This window comes from Pinus tabuliformis, chromosome 1_2, assembly GCF_031772625.1.
Source record: "Pinus tabuliformis cultivar Carrire ecotype Pingquan chromosome 1_2, CPIR1, whole genome shotgun sequence".
Classification (NCBI taxonomy): Eukaryota; Viridiplantae; Streptophyta; class Pinopsida; order Pinales; family Pinaceae; genus Pinus; species Pinus tabuliformis.
Genome location: NC_142298.1, coordinates 168,990,384 through 169,015,199, shown reverse-complemented (window position 1 = coordinate 169,015,199; position 24,816 = coordinate 168,990,384). Strand labels below are relative to the sequence as shown.

The 24,816-nt window shown below is 34.3% G+C and overlaps 1 protein-coding gene across 7 annotated transcripts in view; it reads left to right on the top strand.

The window, feature by feature from the left end:
* The first annotated feature begins 1,252 nt into the window (after positions 1 to 1,252).
* Positions 1,253 to 24,816, top strand: part of LOC149205025 (protein LATERAL ROOT PRIMORDIUM 1-like) — a 141,218-nt gene continuing 117,654 nt past the window's right edge. For 4 of the 7 annotated variants that reach the window (XR_016252402.1, XR_016252403.1, XR_016252404.1 and 1 more), the window contains exons 1-2: positions 1,253 to 2,880; positions 3,428 to 3,721. Coding sequence is in view for 1 of the 7 variants with exons in the window: in XM_089394866.1 (XP_089250992.1) it covers positions 2,328 to 2,880; positions 3,428 to 3,721 (847 nt within the window). In the remaining 6 variants the exon portion in view is untranslated. The remainder of the gene's footprint in view (positions 2,881 to 3,427; positions 3,722 to 24,816) is intronic. The other 3 variants (XR_016252406.1, XR_016252405.1, XM_089394866.1) reach the window with 3 other exon arrangements.

The following is a 24,816-nucleotide window of genomic DNA, read 5'->3' as shown; positions in this document are numbered from 1 at the left end:
AGTAAACAATTTTTTTTAAATATATTAAGTTAAAATAATAATAATTATTATTTAAATATAAAAAACATCATAAGTAAACAAAGTTTTTTAAATATCTTAAGTTTGAATTTCACATAAAATATATTAAAAGAATTATTATTATTTGAGTATAAAAATTTATTTATTATTTAACATTAAAAATTTATTATGACTTTGTGTTTTTATTTTCTCCATTATTAAATTAGATTTAAATTGGACTTAATTTATATATTGTAAAAAAATGTTTAATAGTTAAATACTATTATTATAATTATACAATACTCATTGAATCTAGACCTTAGACATTATTTAAGATAATATAATCTTCATAATTTAAAATAATTTAATGTTAATAATGGACTCTTATTCTGATAATATATTTTCCATCTTATGCATAAAGTAGAAGCATTGCTGCAATTAAAATAGTGTAAGTATATGAATTTAATTGTATATCTTAGAGTAATGTGAAATTTGTGATGGAAAAAGATATACTTAATAATATTTTAAAATGGAAAAGAGTCAAAGACACCGGTATTGTAAGAAACAAAGAAGGTGTCATGTCATTGCAATCAAACGTACTAAAATTGGCATTCTCCTAAATTATGGAAATCACTCATATCATTGCTTTGGGAAGGAAAAAGCACGCCTGGTGAATCCATTATAGAAATATTAAAGAGGGGATGGCCCCCACAAGACATTCAAATTATGTGATGTAAAGACGAAGAAATGGAGGCATTAAAAAACTGAAAAGAAAGACCACGCATAGCCATTGAATATTAGCATGTGAGATGCCGAATTCACAGGTCGCCGAGTTAAACCTACCTTCGCCCTTATTTCCTCAGGTCACTTTTGGGGTTCATCTATCTGCATCCCATGAAAATCCTTTTTTAACATTTATTCAACGCCGTCGGATTCAAGAAAAATGGTCAGGAAAGTAAGTGGAATTGTCGTCGTAAGACAAAGATGTCAACTTCAGATCCTAAAAACAATACCAAAAGTGACAAGGGAAATATAGTTGAGGACAGCTTTTACGATTTAGTTTAAGATTTTCAGGGATTTGGATTAAAGCGAGCTGTAGCTTCGTCCAAGTAAACGGTGGGAAACGTGATTTGAAAATCGAGGTGGAGCATGAAGGCCGTTAGATTCAAAAAGATCTTTAAACCCACCGGAATTGTAGGAAGTCGTGAGAGGTTTGGTAGGAATTGAAAGGAAAGAAAAGACATTGTCAACCTCAATAATTTCCTCGGACTTATACACTCCCCTATCAGGTTTCATCCCCGATTCCCCATCGACCCACTTTATGAAAATTCATGTTTTTGCCTTTCAAACATCTCAACTCAGTCATTTTTGCTCCATTGTCTTGTTCCTTGCTGCATATTTGCATCCATTCCCAGTTTTTGCAGTTTCCTGCAGCGTGTAGTCTATTGCATTGGACTGACGATTGACAAATGTGTTATTGGTTCAGTGATGGTCCATCCTTCCATTTTGAGTCTGTAAAATTTCTATGGAGAGTTTGAGATGCTGCTTGATGCAATGTGTAATGATTGATCCAAGAAAAGTGGCAGGAATTGTTGTTTTGTTACAAGTAAGCTGCAGTGCACTTTTGGCAGCACCGACCAAATCCCACGTATAATTATTGGCTGCAACACGTCTCTATTATTGCTGCAACTTCATACTTGAATGGTGTAAAATGACATAATAAACATAGCTGTTGCTGCTGCTGTGATGCTATAATAACTATTCTTCTGGTCAATCTTGGAGAAAGAAGATTAGTGTAAGACAAATACTCAGGCATCTTTCTGCTGCAGCAGCAGGAGGAGGAGGAACAGTGAATGGATATGGTGGCTGACATAATTAGCTAGGGAAGTAAATGCCCACTACACCAGTGGAGGCCGAAGTGAATGGTGTATGTATATATATATATTTAGTATAGATATATTTTATATATGTGATAATTAGCGAAGTTTGTTTTTTGGTTTGTGGATGTTTGTGACAAGTGGAGGAGGGGTAAAGGCGAGATAGAGAGGAGTGAGTGATTTACAAAAAAAGGCAAGTTTTCAGTGGCAACTGTGGCGACCGCTGTGGGTGGCAGCGGAGGAGGAGGAGGAGCATCTGGCAGCAGCAGGAGGACAGCAGGAGGAGGAGGAGGAGAAGATCAAGAAATCCAAAGAGAATATATCTGCTCGACCTCCTCCTCATCTGTTGCAGCGAGGAAAAGTCGAAACCTGAACTTGGTGCCCTTCCAGGGATTCGATGGTGGGAGCTATGGGTACCCTAGTCATGGAATCGTTAGTTCTAGTGATGTGGGGATGGCGATGGGAGGGATGGTGGGACTTGGAGTAGTGGGTGGTGGTGGTGGTCTAGGTATTGGTGTTGGTGCAGGTGGGAATGTGTCTATAGATTTGGCCAACATCTACAGCCAGCGAGGGGTGAGTTCATTGTTGAGTGCACCACAAGCAACTAGCGAAGAAGCATGGAAGCAGCATCAGCAGCAGCAGATGATGTTCGAGGACAAGGTCATGATTATGGAAAAATCGAGTGAGAGTAAAGAGGATCAGGACGAGAAGAAGAAGGGGAATTTAGTTTTAGGGTTGCCCAGTAACACATGCCAGGACTGTGGCAACCAGGCTAAGAAGGATTGCTTTCATATGCGTTGCAGGACTTGCTGTAAAAGCCGGGGTTTTGATTGTCCCACTCATGTCAAAAGCACTTGGGTACCTGCTGCTAGAAGAAGAGAGAGGCAGCAACAACAGCAGCAACAAGAAGAAGGCTCTAGAAGAAACATTCCCACCAAAAGACAACGTCCAGCTTCGATAATTCCTGATGCAGCACCACCTCCTGCGCATTCTGTAGCTGCCCAAGGTATGTATGCCCTTATTTTTTTTTCACATTATTTTGAACCTTAACGATGTAAATTGTAATGTAACCTAAGATTGGCCCAGGATGGAAAGGATGCAGTCTGACCAAGCCAACTAACAAGAACAAGTTTGGTTCAAATTGAAAACATGCAGTCTGAACAAACCCCACTTTGATTTTCATCCTGGAACATGCAGCCTGCAACACCTGTAACATCCACGTTTCAACACAGTTACCTACCCCATGTTCGAGAAATATGCAGTCAGAGCAAACCTACTCTAAAAACCGTACCTTGAAATAAACGAGAAAATTCTGAACAAACATCCACCGAAAAATCTGGTCCGCAGTATCAGGACGAAGAAAGAAAATTAAATTTTTGCATTGATTGCCGCTGTGAACTGACAGGCACTGTACAGGAAAAATATATTATATAAATCATATGCATGTCAAATCAGGCAATGGTTATTACTATATGATCATTAGTTCGAGTTTCCCAATAGAGAACCATATTTGAAATCTGACTTCTGACCAGATGTAAACTCGTTTTGTCTAGCAGTTCTATCGGTTAAAGAAACCCTACCAGCAGAAGTTAGGGGACAGACCGTGTTCAAGTGTGTGAAGGTGACAGCTATAGAGGATGGAGAGGACGAATATGCTTACCAAGCTACTGTCAAGATTGGTGGTCACATTTTCAAGGGAGTTCTATATGACCAAGGTTTGGACACCAGCATTGGGCCTTCTTCAAGTTTAGCTGATCATCAGTTGGGTGGGAGGAGCATGGCTTCCACCTCAGCTATGGTTGATCCTGCGCAAATGTATGGGGCTTCAAGCAGCGCTTTTATTGGAGGTACGAAATATATAAATCCAGGTTCCTATGGCCTCAAAAATTTATGTTACATATAGTCTATTATCAAGAGAGAGACAGCATGTTCTGCATTAGTACAGAAGTCTATTTGAAGCTAATGGGGGAGAATCTCAGTCATTTGCAAGTAAAGAAAGTAGTTTTATTTCTAGAGACTGTTTTCAAAGTATGCATGGATCTTTCTGTTGGCTTTCAAAATTCTCATGTGGTATGTTTGATGTGATGGTGATTTGGAGATAGGTGCATTTGAAGGACTAGAAATGTTGAGACAAATCTTGACTGCATTTTTTGAGTTGCCATAGTATTGATCACGCAGTATGTTAGATTTTTAGTTTTCACTTCAACACAATGTTATGCATGGACATTGTTACTTGGATGCATCTATGGCCTTCCATCATTTTTGTCAGTGGTCAAAGGCATCGTCTCTCTATAAGATAATGAAAAACGTAGTCATTTCAATCCGTAGAGCTTACAAATATACACACAAGAATCTTTAGTGGTATTGGCCGCCATTACTATTGTTATGTGATTTCTGCATTGAATTCAAGTTCTGGAAGCATCACAGGCCTTGTAAGATAACTTTTCAAACTTTAAGATGGGGGCAGCATAAGTTTTCTTTTTAAAGTAGAATTATCACTTTTACAGTAACCCGCGGAGTGCTCGAGGAGGAAGGACTTTCCGTTTTTAAGATGCGGGAGGATAAGTTTTTCATTTAGAAAATATTAAAAAATTACAGAATCTTGGCAGGCTTCACTAGGGGTTTTAAGATTAATGAAATAACAAGTGTTTTCATGCCATAAATAAAAGCACCATAAAAAAATATTAATATGTGTGGCTTAAGTCTATTAAGCACATTTTATTAATGTGCTTAATAATATGATTTTGGAAAGTTTAAGATTAACGAATAGAAGTGTTTTGATACCATAAATAAGTAATATTAATATGTGTGGTATAAGTCTATTAAGCAATATTGATATGTGTGGCTTAAGTCTATGAAGCAGATTTTATTAATGCACTTGATAATATGTTATGTTAATATTTAATATAGGATTATATTACAATATTAATATTTAATAGACATAACTAACAATTAATATTATTATTGTGGTGTGGGTGGTACTTGATAATATGATTATGTTAATGCATTTAATAATATGATTATATTACATATTAGTTAATATTTAATGGACATATGCAGAACATATTAATATTATTACTGTCATATTAATATTATTATTGTGGTTGTGGGTGGTTCTTAATAACATGCAGGTATATAGAGTTATATTAAAATATTTTAAAATAATTCAAAATATTATTAGATATTCATTATTATACCAACACATTAAGATGGTTGTTGCTCTTATTTATACATGCATAAAGTGATATTTATATATTAAAAAAGTTTTTTTATTGACTTATATAATTATATTATGAATGATTATATTATGTTTCGAATGATTATATTATGTTTCAGTAATGATGCCACCTTGCCCAGTGTCTCTCCCAACCTATTAAACAATCAAATATATATATATACCAAACATTTGAATAGACATATCCAAATTATTATTAAACCATCAAACATATATATAACATTTGAGTAGACATCTCCCAAAATTATTATGATGAGTAGTTACATATTAATACATTAATATTTAAATATTATGAGTTACATACTAACACGTTAATATCTAAATATTAACACATTCAAACTTTGGATATTATGACACTTCCAAATAACCTAAATAATTCAAGTAGAATAATTATAATTTCTAGTGTAATGATGATTCTAATGATGTCTTAAATATGTTAATTTTATTTCTCACTCACTGTCTATGTCTATGTCTATGTATCTATATTAACACATAAACTTTGGATATTATGACACTTCCATAACCTAAATAATTCAAGTAGAATAATTATAATAAGTGTAATGATGATTCTAATGATGTCTTAAATAAAATTTTATTTCTCACTCACTGTCTATGTCTATGTCTAAGATCCCTTAGTAACCATCTATTTACATGGGAGGTTTTAATGAGTGAACACAATTTTTTTTTTAACTAAAATTCTTAGCACATTGGAGAGATCATTATCATCACAAAACTTTATATTTAGGCATTTTGGCTCATTTTAAGATGATCATTATCATCACATATATATATATATATATATATATATTACTTTTTACCTTTATCTCATTATCAGGGAAATTTTAAGGATCTATACTTAAAGTGTAAAGATGTTGACAAATCTTACTAATTATTATGATGTCCACCATAAAATGTTTAGTGATATTTTTATAAAAATATTCAATATTTTATATAATTTCTAGAAAAAGTTGGTGATTTTTGGAGTAAAGCACTTTTATTTGGTGAAAGCACTTTTATTTTATGAAAGAATTTGAATGAATCATTTTAGAAAAAATGAAAAATTGGTAAATATTTTATAAGAAAAAACATGTAAAATTAGCCCATGGGCAAAATTTAGAACCTAAAATTGATTGTGTCCTTTATATACCCCCATTAGGGTTATCCTTCCAAAAGTTTTATCCTAAAAGCTTGTGGTTAAGGGTTTTATATATGATGAAACCAAGTAATGGGATTTCCTCAAATGTCTTCTATCTTGTTTCCATCGTTGATAATCCATCCATCCATAATTAATTCTTGATAATTTGATGTTGCATAGCTTCTTTTCCTTTGATTCCAGACATTGTTTTATTGTTTATCCAATTTGTTGTAATTTTTGGACTTTGATAAATCTTGTCGCATAATAGTTCCTCAATGCTGCATTCCATGAATATTGTTGATCTTTAGAAAACCAATGTTGTCAACATAACCATGTATAAAATAATATAAACAATAATGATAAATAACGATTAATAAGTGAAACTACTTATGAAAGGGCTTCTCCCAGAGGACATGACTTCTTACAAAAAGGAATTCTTGCCTAGCTATATATATGTGACCCTCATCGTATTCAATGATGCCACTTTTGTACTTAAACATTTATATATAAATATCGTTTATCCTATGATGGATATTCTCATATTCTAGATATTCTAAATATTTGTATGATAATGATTTTTTGGTCATATCATTTAAAATAGAATAAATAAATTAGGCATTAAAAAATAACCCCAAGTTCAACTCAAAAGTAAAAAGAGGAGAAATTTGAAAATTACGAAAAAAATTATTCTCTTATAAAGGTAGCATGAGCTTATGTTATGGATTATGTACATTAAAGGGGAATATTCAAGGAAAAGAGATTGATATAGTTCTCAACGAGAATTGTGAAGAAAATTACATGAACATTAATTTGACAAATCAATTGTTAATTCCAGAACCAAATATCGTTAAGAATGAAGATGTCTCTTATTTCAAAGCAAAATATAAAATTAAGAACTTGAAAGTAATGATTGATGATTATGAATGTTATCTCAATTAAATGTCCTAACTATGTTTAAAGAAGAGACTAATATAAGTCTTGGTTTACCTTGATTTAAAGAATTGAGCACCTTCATATTAAACATGAAGAATTCTTTTTTGACGTTTCCGTATAAGAGAAGATGATGGCATTCCAAGACAATATAGTGAAGTCTAAATCGATATACCTTCATCAAAAGACTCTAAATATATCTTGAAAGTGATGCTTCAAGAAAATGAAAATTCAATATAAAAAATACAAAAAGAATTTAATAAAGTTATCACGAATAAAAACAAAGAAATTTCTTGCTTAGAAGATCATAGTTAGAAATTACTTGCACAAGTCAAGAAGTCCAAGGCGTTGAAGCAAAAATTAGAAAAAAGAAAAGGAAGATCTCAAGAAGAAACTCAATGAAGATATATATAAACAAGATGAAGAAAATTCTAGCTTAAAGGATTTAAATCAAAAGTTGTTGGAAGAAATTAAATCATAAAAAATGAAAAAAATGAGTTAAAAATTGAAAAAATAAAGTCAATGAATTAAAAGGCAAAGAGATTATCACAAAAGAAGCATTAATGCTTCATAAGTAGCATCCAATTTGAAGAAAAGGGAAAAAACATGGATCTTGTTGATATCACAATTTAGAAAGATCCCAATTTAATTGAAGTGAAGACATATTTGTATGTTGCAATTCAATTGATGGAAATTCCAAGTGAGATCCAGTGATCAAGCAAGCAACATAATTGCATGAAAGGATTCATATACCTTAAGTAAATCAAGAAAGCATCATGAACATGATAAGTGAAATCAAGTCACAATAACTCCTTATCGACATCCAAATCATAAGAGTAAACATCTCAATTAGTTAACTTATCAATGTCACTTAGGACAAAAACCATTGACTTATGTTCAGAAAAGTAGTGATGTCAACGAAATTAAGTCTCATGCTAAAAATTCATTTTTGAATGCCTATAAGCGCAAGATTCCATATAAGATTAATTTGTGATGGTTAGGTCATTTCACAGTGTGACAAGTTAGTACCACAATTAGAAGTTCATATTGTCTTGTATCATCGAATATGATAGTTCCTATAATTGAGAAAGACTTGAAGACATTTCAAGATAAAGAAAAAGATATCAAGCCTTTTCATCGATATGCTTTGAGGATAAACATTTCTAAAGGGAAGGCAATATTATGAACATAACTATGTATAAAATAATATAAATAATAATGATTAATAAGTATAATTAATTATGAAAGGGCATGTCCCAAAAGGAATGACTCCTTATGAAAGGGCACTTCCACCTAGCTATATATTTGGGACCGTCATTGTATTTAATGATATCACTTTTGTACTCAGACATTTATATATAAATATTATTTATCCTATGATGGATATTCTCATATTCTAGATATTTTGAATATTTTTGTGATAATGAACTTTTGTTCGCATCAACCAACCATAAAATCTTTTAGGACATTTTTGTAAAAATATTCAAATTTTCGAAAATTTTTATATAGTTTCTAGAATTTCTGTGTGATTTTAGAATAAAACACTTTTATCTTATAGAATTTGGGTGAATCCTTTTAAAGAAAATGGAAATGTCAAATATTTTTTTGAAAGAAAATGAAAAATTACACCACGGGTGAAATTTAGTGCCTAAAATTTATCCGACCCCTTATATACCCCAAGTAGGGCGATCACATACATTACATGGCAACCCCTTCCAAAAGTTTTGTCCTAGAAACTTCTGGTTCTAGGATGTCCTCAAATGTTTTCTGTCTTGTTTCCCTTGATGATAATCCATCCATCCATAATTGATTCTCATTCGGTTTAATTCTTGATAATTTGATGTTGTGTAGTTTATTTTTATTTGATTCCGAGCATTATTTTATTGTTTATCCAATTTACTATCGTTGTTAGTCTTTGATAATATATGGTCGCATAATAATTTATGAAAGTCTCATTCCATGAATGTTGTTGATCTTTCCATTTGTCCCCATGGATATGTCAATGTACAACTCCATATATTTCTTGAATAATTTATTGGATATGTCAATGTACAACTCCATGTATTTCTTGAATAATTTATTGATAATGGGAATGTTAGCATGGTTTAAACTATTATAGCCTTTTCTTTATCTTACAACTCTTCTTCAATCTTTCCTTCTAGTTTATTATCTTGTTGTTCTCATCCATTCATGTTTATTTTGGAGGAAAATCGTTGCATGTTTTCTTTCAATCTTCTAGTTTGTATTATATCACCTCAAGGATAATATCATGAAAATTTCCTCCGCTATCTTTCAATGACCTTCTTGTTACATTTCTTCCTTCATTGTCAAAAGCTTAAAGATAATGTTGTCCATTAGTTCTTCTTTTCCTTCTATTTTGGAATGTGCCACCTCAAGGAGGATATCATGAAAATTTACTTTTATTTTTCAATGACCTTGTTACATTTCTTCCTTCCTCATCTAAATCTCAAGGATGATGTTGTGCATTAGTTTCCTTTTGTCCTTTTTCAATTTTAGCTCATATTTTTGGTTTCACATTTATGTTTTGACGGATTTTACAACTTTCTTACAGATTTTTTTCTTTAACTCTTATGGTAAGCTCTTTATTAATGATCTTTGATTCAACCATTTGAACATTTTTAGGAATGTTTTGATAATAATTGTTCAATCTTTCGATTTCTTCGTATTTCTTAGGAAATACTTCTTTTGGTCATCCTTGTCCTTTTTTTGGTTCATGTTTCCTTTTATTTCTTAGTCTCATTAATAAATGTTTTATTAAGGACTGCAACTTAGGAAACTCCTCATTCTTCTTCATTATCTTTTATTTAGTTCATGTTTGTCATTTTGTAGTTTAGATACTTTAACATTTTTTTTTGAAATTCTTCTTTCACTCCCTTCATCTCATCTTTTATTTCCGGCATATCACATTCTTTTGATTTGGTATGTTTATCTTTTACGAGGGAAAAAAAATTCCAACTCTTCCCAAATATAGAGAATTTTTGTCTCTATCACATTATTCCATGAATCCAAAGCTTCACCACAAAATTAACCACTTGCAATCAAAGAAATTGCCCAATTTTTATTCGCAATATTCAAACAATTTTTTTAATGATCAATACCTTTTCTATCTCCTTTAAAGAATTACATTCTCATCGGTTCTCAACCAAGAGCTTTGAGTCAATTGACTTCCAACTCCACAAACTTCACAAAATTTATCCCAAGTGTTTCATTTATATGTTCTTCTCTCTTTTGTCTTTCAAATTAGTTTGGAGTCCTATTTTTTTGGACATTCTAGTAAAAGCTATAACAATATTAAGTGACTTATCATCTTAAGTTTTCAAGCCAACCTTGTACATATTATATCTTCCCAAAATTTACAATTTTAACATATAATATCATAAAACCTACGTTTCTAAAATTAATTAGTCTTTTTCAATTTGAATTTCCAAGTTAAAGTTATGGATAAATTATCAAATCATGATGTTTTTAGTGTGAAAACAGTATTATACATGCAAATGAGTTTCTTCCAAACAACTCAGCATTTTTGACCTATAATGCTCTATGTTGGCTTCTTCAAGGGCGGCTTGTGTCACTCAATTCAATCTCATGATGTCCAAGTATTTTTGTTTTAGTTAACATTTTTTTTAGAATTAGCATAAATTTTAATTATTAAAGATTGTAATTCTTATATTTAATAACCCTTGATACTTCATTTTTTTAAATACAATCAAAGATGTCTTCTTTCCAATATTTGAAGTCTTATTTAATTTAGAGGTCCCTAACACAAATAACAACTCTAATATGAAAACTTACTCTTTTAAGTTGTTCAACTTGGAGCCATCCTCTCTAACATCGCTTGTAATGAATATTATACAATAAGACATAGTAAACAAACTTACACACATTGTACTCAAAATTCACATGGAACATAGTTTCTAAAAGTTTCACATGAAACATAGTGCCCAAAAGTATTATTATTATGAGTTTCACTATAACTATTAGGAAAAATCCAAATAACCCAAAAATATTCCAAGTATAATATTTGACCAATGTATGTAATAAGGATTCTATTAACCTATTTTTTAAATAGTTTTCTCTGCTTTCCATATAGATTCACTACTAGGTTAATTGGCTATTTACATGGACATTTGACCCTTTAACCACCTATATATCTCTCCTAGGGTCATTACATACATGAGATAATCCTAACAAATCTAACAATTTGATCTTATTTCCATACAACAAAAATATTAAAAAAGTCAATCCTATTTTGAGGAGATATCTTTAAGGGATGTTCTACTTTTTCTATACATAATGAACTCCCTCCTCACCCTTTACTTGAAACTCCAAGCACTCAACCACTTAAGCTGTTGATTCTCTCTCTATATATATAGAAAGAAGGTGTGAAGGTGAACCGATAAGATATATATATGACTTGTTCACCTTCATACACCCTCCCTTTTCTTGTTTACATGTGTGCATGTTTGGTTACTCCCTAGCGTGTATTTTTTCTACCATTATTAATGCATATATTGATCAAGTTGATTTAAGAATGAATATGTTTTGGTAATTATTTTTCACATGCATGGGTTATAGAGGGAGGGGGTGTGAAAGTAAGCCAGTAATATCTCTCTTTCTCTCTCTATATATGTAGTCAATTGGGTTTATCTTTGGAGGAATGATTGTTATTCTCCTCACTCAAGTTCAATTCCAACAAGTGACATGATGAACTTTAATATAATTATTTCGAGACTTATTGTTGATAATGAATAGTCCTTTAAAAACTAGAATATGCATATTCTTGATATAGAATATAAAAATATTTCTGTGTAAAATATATCTGTGTGGGGAGAGGGGATGTAATAATGAAAAAATAATATATACATGGAGTAGGTGTCAAAATAAGCAAGCAATATATGTACGGAAGGGATGTCAAGATGATCAAGTAATTATATATATTACTACATGTATTGCCCTCCCTACGTATATCATATATTATTTTCTCACTTTGACACCCTATCTCTACATATATTACTTGCTCCTTTTGACATTCCCCACATATATATGTATATATATCCTCGCCTTCACACCACTTAAAAATAAATTATTAAAATAGTCCTTCTCTCTCTATATATATCCCTCTATATTACTTGCTCATTTTATATATATATATATATATATATATTCAATATAAGGAAGTAATATATATATATATATATATATATATATATTATACTAAAATATAGTCATTTTCTTTTCTAGAGAGAACTCAGTCACATCCATACAACCTCCTTTTATTTTTCATATGCACATGTTTGTTGGCTTCCCTACATACTGATCCAGTTGATTTTTAAATAACTGTATTTTAGCATTACTTTCTCATATTGATTGAATATATATATATATATATATATATATATATATATATATATATATATTACTTATTCTTCTTAAATAAATAAATAAATAAATAAATATATATATATATATATATAAATATATAAATATAAATATAAATATAAATATAAATGTCATTCCCCTTCTAGAAAATGATCGAGTTGATTTTTAAATAATAACTGTATTTTGGCAGATCGAGTTGATTTTTAAATAATAACTGTATTTTGGCATCTTTCAGGGTATGGATTTGTTCTATTTCAAACATGTGGTTGGTTTTTAATACACTTATTTGTGTTGTTGTTGGCTTCGACACGATGCACAACAAAATATTTCTTCAAAATAAAACTTGTGTGTTTATGTGTCCTAATGGAATCTAGAAATAACGAATAGCTTTCTTGTTATCTAAAATGTATTCCTAAAACCAATCTTTTTTTTCAAAATAAGATTCTAGTTATGATGAAGAGGTACTTGGTAATTAATAAATTTTCTTTTGGGAGTCTTATGCTACAAAATATATGAAGAGATCAAGTAGAAACATTTGATGGCAAGTTGCATTATAATTTATATCCCTTCAGGGTGCACTAAAATGAAAGCAATATGCAACAATTAAGAGAAAAGAGAAGTGGCCTCCTTGTAAGAGAAATGAATGCCAAATCTGCATTATAAGTAGAAATAATGTGGAAATGAGGCGTAGTGACGTTGTCATGGCAATGATGAAATTAACACGTCTTGGATTTAGAAATGACTTGAAAAAATCACAAGTACACCTACCCCTTACGAAAAAACTTGGGCTTGACCCAAAAATGTGCAAGGTACTTAAAAGTTCACGTAAAGAAATCTTGGCTGATTTTTTTGGATCGAACTTCACGAGTTTTCGAAAACCCATAGACTCAACGCAAGTTTAACCAAGTTTTGACTCAACAAGTAACTTGGCTCTTTTTAGTTGCAAGTCTAGTTGACCCGTCTCGTGTTTCAACTTTCAAGTACTTGCAACACGGTTGAATTTTATAACCCATACACAAAATGGCAAAAAATTAATACTCCTAATTACCATGTTGTTTCTTTTACGCCAAGCGTCCGCCAAACCTCTCAATAAATCTTTTTGTTCTTGAGTCTTACAATATATCAATTCAATATTCCTTTTCTACTCTTGCTCTTTGATTTAGTGGCGATGAACCTCAATGTGATTGGCTTTTGTATGAAACACAAGATTCGTTGTGAGTTGGATAATTTTATGATTGTCTCCAAAGAGGTGGGGTCTTACTTTCCCAACTTTAAACCATCAAGAATCCTTCCTTTGTGAATTGTATGGCACTGTCTTAAAAAAGGTGTGGTCTAATTTTCCCTAGCTGCACTTCAATCTTTGTGGTCTACACTTGTTCTTTCGCTTGTTCTTTGATTTAGTGATGGTGGACTTCAATGCGATTGGTTTTCGCGTGAAACACAAGATTCCTTGTGAGTTGGATAATACTATGATTATCTCAAAAGAGTCGTGGTCTTAATTTTCGTAGCTTTAAATCACCAAGAATCCTTTCGACCCATAGTGATTCATAGCATGCACTAAGTAGCCATACTAATTCATAACATGCACTAAGTATTGCTTCGTACACCACTTTTGCCACTATCATTGCAATCATCGGTTTCTCTTTTCTACCCAATGAAACTACCCTTGGTACCAATGCTAAATGGGTGTTTTGGACCTTTGGTCGATATGTTTTCATCTATGTAGCCTACCCAGTATAAATCTGAGTAACCAATCAATTTAGAGTTATATTATGTATTTACCTCGAGAACCTTTTTGTTGTCTTGTGATGGATAGCTCCAGGGAATGTTGTAACCTTTGATACAATGCCAACAACATAGCTTAAATCCAACCTAGTAGTGGTAAGGTAGATGATGCCTTACATGTCTTCTATACAATGTGGCATCCCTTGACTTTGAGTCTTCATAAAGTAAAAACATCATGCCTATTTCAATGGGAATTACTACAGATTTGTAATCAACCTGTGAAATCTCTCTAATATCTCCTATGCATATTTAGTTTGCTGCAAATATATGTCAAATCCTTTTTCTTCCATATCTTCACACTTCAACAATAAAATTTTGGCGCTGCTCATTTTTTAACTCCTCAAACATTCTTGCATTATTCCTTGTAATAATGAGGTCATCAACATATAGTTTCTCAAAAGACCTTGTATTATTCCTTGTAATAATGAGGTCATGAAGATATAGGATCACAACCACTAACTTCCATACCCTTGATTTTGTGTATAACTTAGTATCTAATGAACTTATTCTAAAGTTGTTGGCATCAAAGTGATCATCAATGATTGCATACTAAATGGGAGCCTATTGGAGATCATATAGTGCATTTGTCAACTTTCATTCAAGATATTCATTTCCTTTAAATAAAAGGCCTTGGGGATATTGCATATGTTCTTTCTTTTTCAAACCACTGTACATGAAGGCACTCAAGACATGCATCTAGTGAATATTAGAAGTACAAAACTTTCATTAAAGTCAAACCCTTTTTTTGTGTAATGCCTTTACGGGCTATCCTTTCCTTCTATTTAGCAATAGAATCATTTGTCTTGTACTTAAATCTCGTCAACCTATTTGAGACCTTTATCACTTTTTTTCCTTCAAGCAATTTTACAAGCTTCAAAGTACAGTTTTTTCCTTTTCAGTATATTATATTCCTCATGCATTACTTTTTCACATTCTCGTTGTCTATGTGCTTCCTCAAGTAAAATAAACTTATACGAGTTCAACAATATGGCTATTGAAGAAATATTTAGTTTATGTGAACCTACTTGTTTTTGCTTCCTTGACATTTAGTTTATGTGAACCTACTTGTTTTTGCTTCCTTAACACTAAATGTCAAGGAATCTTAGCATCAACAATTAACTAGAACCATATACTATCTTAAACACTAACTATAACAAAACACTTACACACTATCACAACTTTACTCATTGTAGGTCACATCGTGAGATCTCTAAGTGGGTAGGTGTATGTGAGTACTAAAATGCAAACCCCATATACCCCATATGTGAGTTGACTTATTTTTTCTTTAGTATAAAGTATATACATGTTGTATTTATTTGCATATTAAATTATATTATAGTTTCCTTGCTTGATTTTGCTCACTATTGCTATTTCACTCATTAATTTTTTGAGTTCATATTTTGTTTGATGTTTGGGCTATATATTAAGTGTCTCTTTCATATCATTCAATAGGAAACTACATTTTCTCTCAACTTATGCAACCCTCTTTCTCGTAGTTCCTTGCTTGTAAATGTCTTGATTTACTATTTTGTCAAATATGGGTTTCACTCTTCTTGTGATCATGTATACTCATTACTAAAGCTCTGCTTAAGTTTTTTTGTCTTTATGGATATGCCTATATAGTTCCACTAGTTTTTCGTTTTTCATTTAGGTCCCTTGATTCTTTCTCTTCAACGTCTCTAGTATAGACATCGTTAATGTACATCCTTTTATTCTTGGTTTATAAGATTGCTACCATTAGTTGACAAACTCCTTGATTGCATCTACAATGTTGCTATGTCTTTCTATTCTTTTCCTAGCCTCTCCTTGCTTGTTCTTTATTGCTTTAAGCATTGTCTCCTTGAGGACTTCTCTTTGCTTCTTGTTGTCAACCTCATCATTGTCGCTTTGTAGCTTCTTGCCTCTGATTTTGGTTCTTCGCACCTTGGGGGTTTTGTTCTACTGTATACAAAGAATTCTTTTTTATTTTGGCCTTTTACTAACAATAATCGTCATGCATTCCTTCATAAATATTTTTTTAGCTTGTGACACTTATGTCTTTCATGGCCCCTTGATTGACAACGCACACGTGTTGGATTTCCTAGGATATTGTAAATGAAATTTTATGAAATATGGCCCCACTTCCTGCAAAATTAGCATTTGCATGCTTTCTCCCTCTTTGCATCGTCACTGTGCTATTATTTTATCATTCCACTTGAAAGACATTCTGACACTCTCATGTGCATTGTTCCTACTTAGCCTACACATTAGGGACATTTTTCTCATTTAGTACTATTAACTGGTCATTAGTTTTGACAAATTTGTTTTCATTATTGGATTGATTGACTTGTAATATTGTAATCCCTATATAAATGATACTTTTTTGAACTTATGTAGGAGAAATTCTAACCCATCTTTCCTTGGTTCATCTTCTCTTCTACACCTTTGCTTTTTGTTGGTTTAGTCTCCATCCTTGCTAGCTTCTACAAAGTTTTTTAGTATGTTATCCATTTTTAAAATATTATGCACCCACTTTTCCTTCTTATATCTCGTGTGTATCATGGGGACATCTATCTCATCTTGAATATCAATTGTTGCATTAATCGATTCTTTGTACATACTCTGGTGCTCCATGTATTTGCTCAAATGCTTGGATTCATCTGTGTTATGAACCATTTAATCTTATATTCTTTCGAAACTTGATAAGTTAAATCGCTCTAATCCTTTAATAGTCATCAATACAGAAGGATTCACATTAGAACAAGAATATAATCCCATGTCTTGTTAAATCTAAACATGACATCATATCAAAAGTTGAATGGATACTAGCATTTACTTTTCTTGATCATTAAAAAGAATTTCCACAGAAAGATCCCTTGAACTAGAACCACTCTCAATTATTGCCTAGTTTATTGCTCCAATGATCATGTTATCGTGTTCAGGGTGAACAAGTGATTTTCCTTATTTAGGCTTCCATCATAAGTAGATATTTGGAATGGGCCCATAGTCTTTGTCCTTTGATGAGGATATCATATTTGTTCTTCAATGAAGATGGCATATATGCCCTCATTTGAATTGTGATCAACATATATATAGTTTTTTCTCTTTTAATTTTTCTAATTCTAGAGCCCTATATTTGTAATTCCTATGTGGTCTCTTTGGGGAACTTATTGGACTTTGTCATTGATGCCTCTACAAACTTTTCTTTCTGCTATAATAATAATAATAACAACAATAATCTATTTTTAAGGGCACGACCTAGCTGGATGCCAAATTGATGTATGAAACCCTATTGTTAGTGATGTTGAAATTTGGGGCAGCTTCGAGATGAATTTCCCCAAGAGAAATCCAATTTCCCCAAAGAGAAGCCCAACTACCCCAAGGAGAAACCATCTTTCCCCAAAAATAATTTGAATTTGTTAAAAGGGAAATTACTATTCGTTGGCACTCTTCTCACTATTATTTAATGCAACATAAGTTAATTGGGCAAGTAACTATGCCAGTTTCAAAATCAAGACATTTATTAGCAAATTTGAATTTATGTTTTCCCTCTAATTTGCAAGTCAAGCTGCCCCAAAGGACGCGATTCTTCATATGTGGAAACAACTATAAATAGGCACCTATCCTCCACCACTTTCAATTCAATTCAGACATTTGTGGCATCTTTATCTGAGGCAGCCAAAGTTTATAGAAGCAGTTCTATTGAAGAATGGACGTGATTCTTGCTTTATTTTTCTATGGTTGGATCTTGGGCTATACCTTTGTTTTGTGTAGGACTATTCGGCTCCTCTTTGGCTTCTATTCTAGATCTATTCATTGACCTCCTAAAAGATTGGACCTGTGGTAAAGTATCTTGGGCTTGAGGCTTGGTATCTTAGACCTGAGGCTTAGTATCTTGGACCTAACCTAAGGCTTAATATCTCAAACCTATGGAAAAGTATCTCAGACTGTGGCATATATTTTCAAACTGTGGCATATGTCGGATTGTGACATAAGGATAGGAGCTCGAACTTGTGGCAGAAGAGCTTGGAACTGTGACAAGTCCGAACCTGTGTCAGGGGACAAGATTATCTCAAGTGTGGATAGAGGAAAGTGGTCTTACGCCTGGTTTTTGAAGTATTTTTGAGGGCCTAATTAGGGCTCTTCTTAAGTGTGATAGAAGCCCTAAAAGGAGGGTTGAATCCTTAGGAAATTGTGCCTAGATCCATGTGTGTCTCAGGGCAGAAGAAGCGTCCTTGGAAAGATATGCCTGACCTTCTATGTTGATGATATGCTAAATGTTGTAGGGTCGATTTGTAGCACTAAAGTACAATGAGTTCCATTGTTGAGTGGGATGCTAGGAAGAGCTCTAGCTCTGTACATTTCATGGTGGAAATTTTGCTAAGGTCCGATGCTAGTGAGGCCTACTCTCTGTGTTTAATATGTTGATTCAACCTTTCTTTGAGTAGATGGGGACAATTATATGTATTCATGACAATGATGAATGGCAATTTTATATATGCTCATGACAATGATGAATGGCAATGTTATTTGTGCTCATGATAGTGATGAATGGAAGTGTTATTTGTGCTCATGACAATGATGAATGGGTGTGGTATTTATACTCATGATAGTGATCTTATGACTGTATGGTTGTGTTCTCTTGACAATGATATATGATAATGTTATGACATAGACATTTTACTGTCCTTATGATAGTAGTATATGGCATGCCCTATCAGAGGTCTTAAGTATGACTCCTTGATAGACTTGTTTGCTGCCATCTTATGAGGATCCTATATGATCTAGGGTTGGCCCTAGGAGGCCTGATGTGTTTGATATTGAAAGATTTGTGCCTCATTATTGTTGTACTTTTATCTCAGTCGAACATTTGATGAATATCTAATATAAGAAGAAGAATTGATTTTTGGGTTTTCCCCCATGTGGGGTTTTGGCCTAGTCTCTGACCTAAATCCTGGTGCCTCCATTCTATATGATTTTTTTCTTATGTTCCTTACTGTTCTGTTTCATTGTTTACGTTAATGTTATCTCTATATAATTGCTTATGCTCAGATGGTGTGAATGAAATGTGAAAATTGTTGAAAAAGTTAAAAAATGCAATTATCTACAACATAGAACAGTCTAGCCCTATAATGAACAAGTGGGGAAAGTTACCCCTCCATGCAATGGTTTCATTACTTAGTTTATATAAGTGTACATACCCCAACTCCCTTTGCATTCAAACTTGTGATTTCCAAGGAGGAAACTCATGTTTTTAACCATAAGGCCCACTCATGTTGTAGTTCTCAATCCTTGCTTCCATCCTTTTCCTTTTCCTTCTCTTTCTGTCTTTTGCACTTCTTTTCTCTTCCCTTCTCTTTTTTTTTCTCCACTTTGTTACATGTTCCTTTTCCTTGTGTCTTTCTCTCATTCCAACTCCTTTTCTTATTCCCTTTCTTTTTTTTCTACATTTATTATTAGAGGATGTCCCTATTGGTTTCCAATTAGCAAGTTCCCTTGTCTTGCATTGTCTTGATTTGATATCTCATATTCTTTTCTTTTACCCTCCCTTATTGTGTTTCCTTTTCCTTCTGACGGGGACACATGAGTTGTCTTCCCGCTTTTCAAATTCTTTGAGCACTTTATCCATTGACTTCTTCATATGCCCATCAATTTCTTGTCTTTCATGGTATCATCTTGTCCACCTTCTATCTAGGTGATAGTTTTAGGGGAATTGTTGTCCCACACCCAATAGGATATTAGTCGAGGTGATGTGCCTTGTTACTTGTCATATTGTGTAAGGATATTTTTTTAGCTTGAAAAACCCATCCATGTAGGTTGCATTGGAGCGTCATTTATTTCAATATCATACTTATGATTTTCTTCACACCATGGAAGACTTGTGATTTTCATCACACATATTAGAGATTTATGGATTGATGATGATGGAGTATTTGATTGACTACAGGTGTATTATTGGTGCACACTTACAAAAAGTTGCTTCCCTTGTGGCAGTTTATTTTTTGACCACCTTGGTGGGCACTGAGGCATTCTAATGGAAGTCATTTGATTGCTCATTCATCTTATTTGTTTGATTGCCCCTAATGCCTAACTAAGAGATGGTATTATCATGTGATTGATGTTGTTTGAGCCTTGCCTAGAGGATATGTGTTTTTCCTATTAGTGGTTGATTATCATGTTTATTGGATCTCTTAGTTGTGTGCTTCCTTCTTTGTGAACATTTCAATGGTGGACCAACTTCTTGTTGACTATTTTATTGATTTTCATGAGGTCTCCACCTTGGTTGTTCAATGCACTATTTTACATAGGCAATTTTAGGATTATGATGGCATGTCTAGTGTATTGACTCATTATTTCGAGAGAACACTCCACCTTGGCACAAATTTCTATGTTGACCTACCCATTCTAATGGCTAGATGTTGATGTTATGAGATGGGCCTTGTTTTTATTGGAGGAATGCCTTAACACTTGTGGGCTTAATTGGCATTGGGATAGCATCATAGCATTGGGGGCTCTTTGTTGTAAGAGAGAGATCCTCATACACACTTACTTCTAGATGGATTTAGCCCTCTCAACAACTACATTGATGCATATCTCATGATATTATGCATTGGCGGATGCGTGCCCTAGGTCATGTGGCCCTTTTAGGACTTGGGATATGTTATTGACTTGGTTGACCCCTTCCTTATAGACATCATTACCTTCATTTTCTTTCTATGGCACTTATGTTGTGAAGGTATAACGACTACATATTGCTAATTTGGTGAGACCACCCCCTTTAAACCCCCTTGCTTTGTGGATCAATAGGACCTTGCATGTAAATCTATGCTTGCACATTGTTTTTATCTCCCTACATGTGAATCACGGACTTTGTCACATTCTTTGATGGTTTGACACCTTGGAGATCGAGTTTGTTGAGCTATTTGAGAAGATGTCCTAACTTTTGGGACTATTTATGGCATGTAGTTACCATTTAGGGGGTTTGACTTTATTTTCTAGTGGGACAATCCATGGGTTGAAACATTTTTGGACATGTTTTGAGGATTATCTAGTGGAGTGCTCCTCTTGGAGAGCTTCTAGGTGGAGTCTTGGGTCATCTTGACATGGTCAAACTATAGTTGGAGGAGAAGTTCTAGCTAGAGGATGCATTTTGATGGAGATTCAGACCCATGGCATCCCACTTCTCACCTACATTTTGTTTATTAATTGTTGAGTTGTTCACATGAGATTAATTATAGGATAGTACCATGTTGCGGGGGAGCGTCCCCCCCCTCGAACCGCTCCTGAAGCGCGCTCCGGGCGGGAGCGGCTCGGGAGCGCGCTCCCAAAATCGCTACCGGACGGGAGCGATTTTCGGGAGCACGCTCCCTTATGTTAAGCGACACAAGCGATCGTCCGGCACTCCCGGAGCGATTTTTAGCCCGGAGCGATCGGGGAGCGATCGCTCCCTGATCGCTCCCGGACATTAAAAATCGCTCCGGAGCGATTCGAGCCGGGCCGGGAGCGGTTCGGCGGAAAAAAAATCCGCCGGACCCGAAAAAATAAAAAAATTTAGAATTTTTTTTTAGTTTTATAAGCCCAATGGGCCAAAAAAAATTCATTATAACTTCATTGAGCTTGAGTTTGGAGCTGGAGCAAGAGCAAAGGAGCGAAGAGCAAGTGCTGAGGAGCGAGGAGCAAGTGCCAAGGAGCGAGGAGCAAGCCTGCAGAGGTAAGTAACTTAGTAATCTAGTTAGTTTAGCTGGTTAGGTAGTTAATTTAGTTAATTTAATTTAGTTGTTTGAGTTTAATTGTTTAAAGATCATGTATTTAAATTAAATTAATAAATTAAATTAATTAATCCCAATAAATTAAATTAATTTGTAGATTCAACAATCAAAACCCTACAAACATCAAACACCATGGACCTGGCGATATTTATTGGCATTTTCCTCTTCCTGGTCCCTTTATGGTTATTATGGTGCTGGAGAGTAGGAAACGGAGGGGGCCCCAAACTGAAGAGGGGGATGAAGAAGCCGGAGAAAGTCAAATGGGTGAAAACCCCAGTGAGGAGGAGGTGGAGGAGGGTGAACATGACCCTCAAAAAACTAAACAAGACCAAACTCCATTGTGGAAATATGTTCACAGGGCTGAAACAGGGAGAGGGGGTGGAACCACTAAATTTCATTGCCCCCATTGCAACACTGATTACACAGGTTCATACACCCGTGCTAGAAGACACCTCTGCGGGAAAAGGCCATGGGATGGAGAGAAACAAATAGGAATCAAAACTTGTGCAACGGTGTCAATAGCAGATAGAGCCAAATACATAAGGGAAGAGGAGGAAGCCCAATACAGAACAAAAAGATCAAGGGGTTTCTTTGAACCAAGCTCACAATCACAAAGAACTCCTTCAGCATCCTCCCAAGGCAGTGGATATGGACATGGAGGCACAGGGTCATCATCTTTAAGGCGTAGAACCATATCAGATTTCCTTGATGAGGGGTGTAGGAATGATGTGGATTCAAAAGTTTACAGGTTTCTCTATGCATGTGGGATACCATTCAATGTTCTACGCTCACCTTATTGGCACGAAATGGTTTCTGCCATAAATGATGCCCCTAAAGGATACAAGAGCCCTGGGTATGACAAGGCAAGAACTGTTGGCCTTGATCATGAAAAAGCAAAAATATCACATTCTTTGAATAAAATGACAAGTTCTTGGACTGACAATGGGGTGTCCATTGTATCTGATGGATGGACAAATGTAAAAGGCAAGCCATTGATAAGTGTTCTTGCTGTGTCTGTTAGTGGTCCCATCTTTCTAGCTGCACATGATTACTCAGACAAGTTCAAGACCGCCATCAACATTGCAGAAGCATTACTTGAAACAATTGAGCGTATTGGCCCATACAATGTCATCCAAGTCATCACTGATAATGCTCTTAATTGTAAGGCAGCGGGAGCAATTATTGAGGATAAATACCCGAACATATTTTGGTCTGGATGTTTGGTTCACACATTGAACCTTCTGTTGCATCATATTGTCAAAAACAAAAATGAACAATACCAATGGATTGGTAATTTGTACAAGAAAGGAAAACAAATGATAAAATTTATTACAAATCATAGCAATACCCATGGCCTTTTTTGCAGTCACTCGAGATTGGAGTTGCTGAAGATTGCGAGGACTAGATTTGGTAGCTATTACCTCACCTTCAGGCGCCTTTTGAAGGTAAGAGAGGCATTAGCTAGCATGGTATCAAGTCCACATTGGCAGGTGTTAAAGGAAAGGGCTACAAATGTAGCTGACATGGCAGGTTTTGAAATGGTGGAGGAGGCCGCTCTTGATGGGCAGTTTTGGACAAGTGTGAGGCAGGTATTGGATTTCACCAAGCCAATTTATCACATGATTCGGTTTGCAGATACAGACAAACCAGTGATTGGCGAGGTGTATGAGCAAATGGATACCATGTTGGGGGAAATAAAAGACATTGTTCAGAATAGAGATCCCAACTTGTACAAACTGATTCATGATTGTGTGTGTGAACGGTGGAATAGGCTTAACCTTCCACTACATTGCTTGGCGTATATCCTTACGCCAAAATACTACTCTACATCTTGGTTGGGCCAACCTCCAGCAGGGGTGGGGTTAGGACCAAACCCCATTTAGATCAAGAGGTAACTAAAGGATATCTGGAAGCATTAGAAAAGTTGGTACCTGACAGGGAGGAATGTGCAGCTGTGCGCCTTGAAATAGGCAGATACTTCAGTGGCACTGGTTTGTATGGTAACTTCCATGCAATGGACGACAAAGATAAATTTGATTCTCTCACATGGTGGGAAACATATGGCGACCACGGAATTTTGCCAAAATTGGCAAAAAAAGTTCTTTCACAGGTTGTAAATTCTTCTTCTGCAGAGAGGTGTTGGAGCACCTACAGTTATATACATAATGTGAAAAGAAACAGACTCAATGAAAACCGAGCAGAAAGCTTGGTTTATGTGCACTACAACTTGAGGTTGTTGAGTCATTACTGTGATCGGGCTAATGAGGATCCCACATATAAAATTTGGGACAATCACCTAGAGGATGACAATTTGGAGGATGGCATTGTACATATTGAAGAACTAGAAGAGGAACTTGTAAGGGATGAAAATGAAGCAGCAGCCATGCCACCTCCACCTCCACCTCCACCATCCAGTAGCAGTGCTCGAGGTCCGAGTCTTGTTCCTTTGCTGTCGCCACCTCCATCTACACCCTCGCGTGGAGGTTCTAGTTCTGGTCGTCGGTCTGTGCGGGAGACTCCTAGAAGACCACCACGACCTGCTTATACTCCTGGAGACTCTCGTGGCAAGGGCCACATGTAGATTTACAGTTTACTTGTCTTTTTTAGTTTCTATTAGACTTTAGTTTTCATAAATGTTGAGTTTTGAGTCCTTGACTCTTGACTCTTGACTCTTTCATATCATTATGATATTTTTTGTAAACATTATAT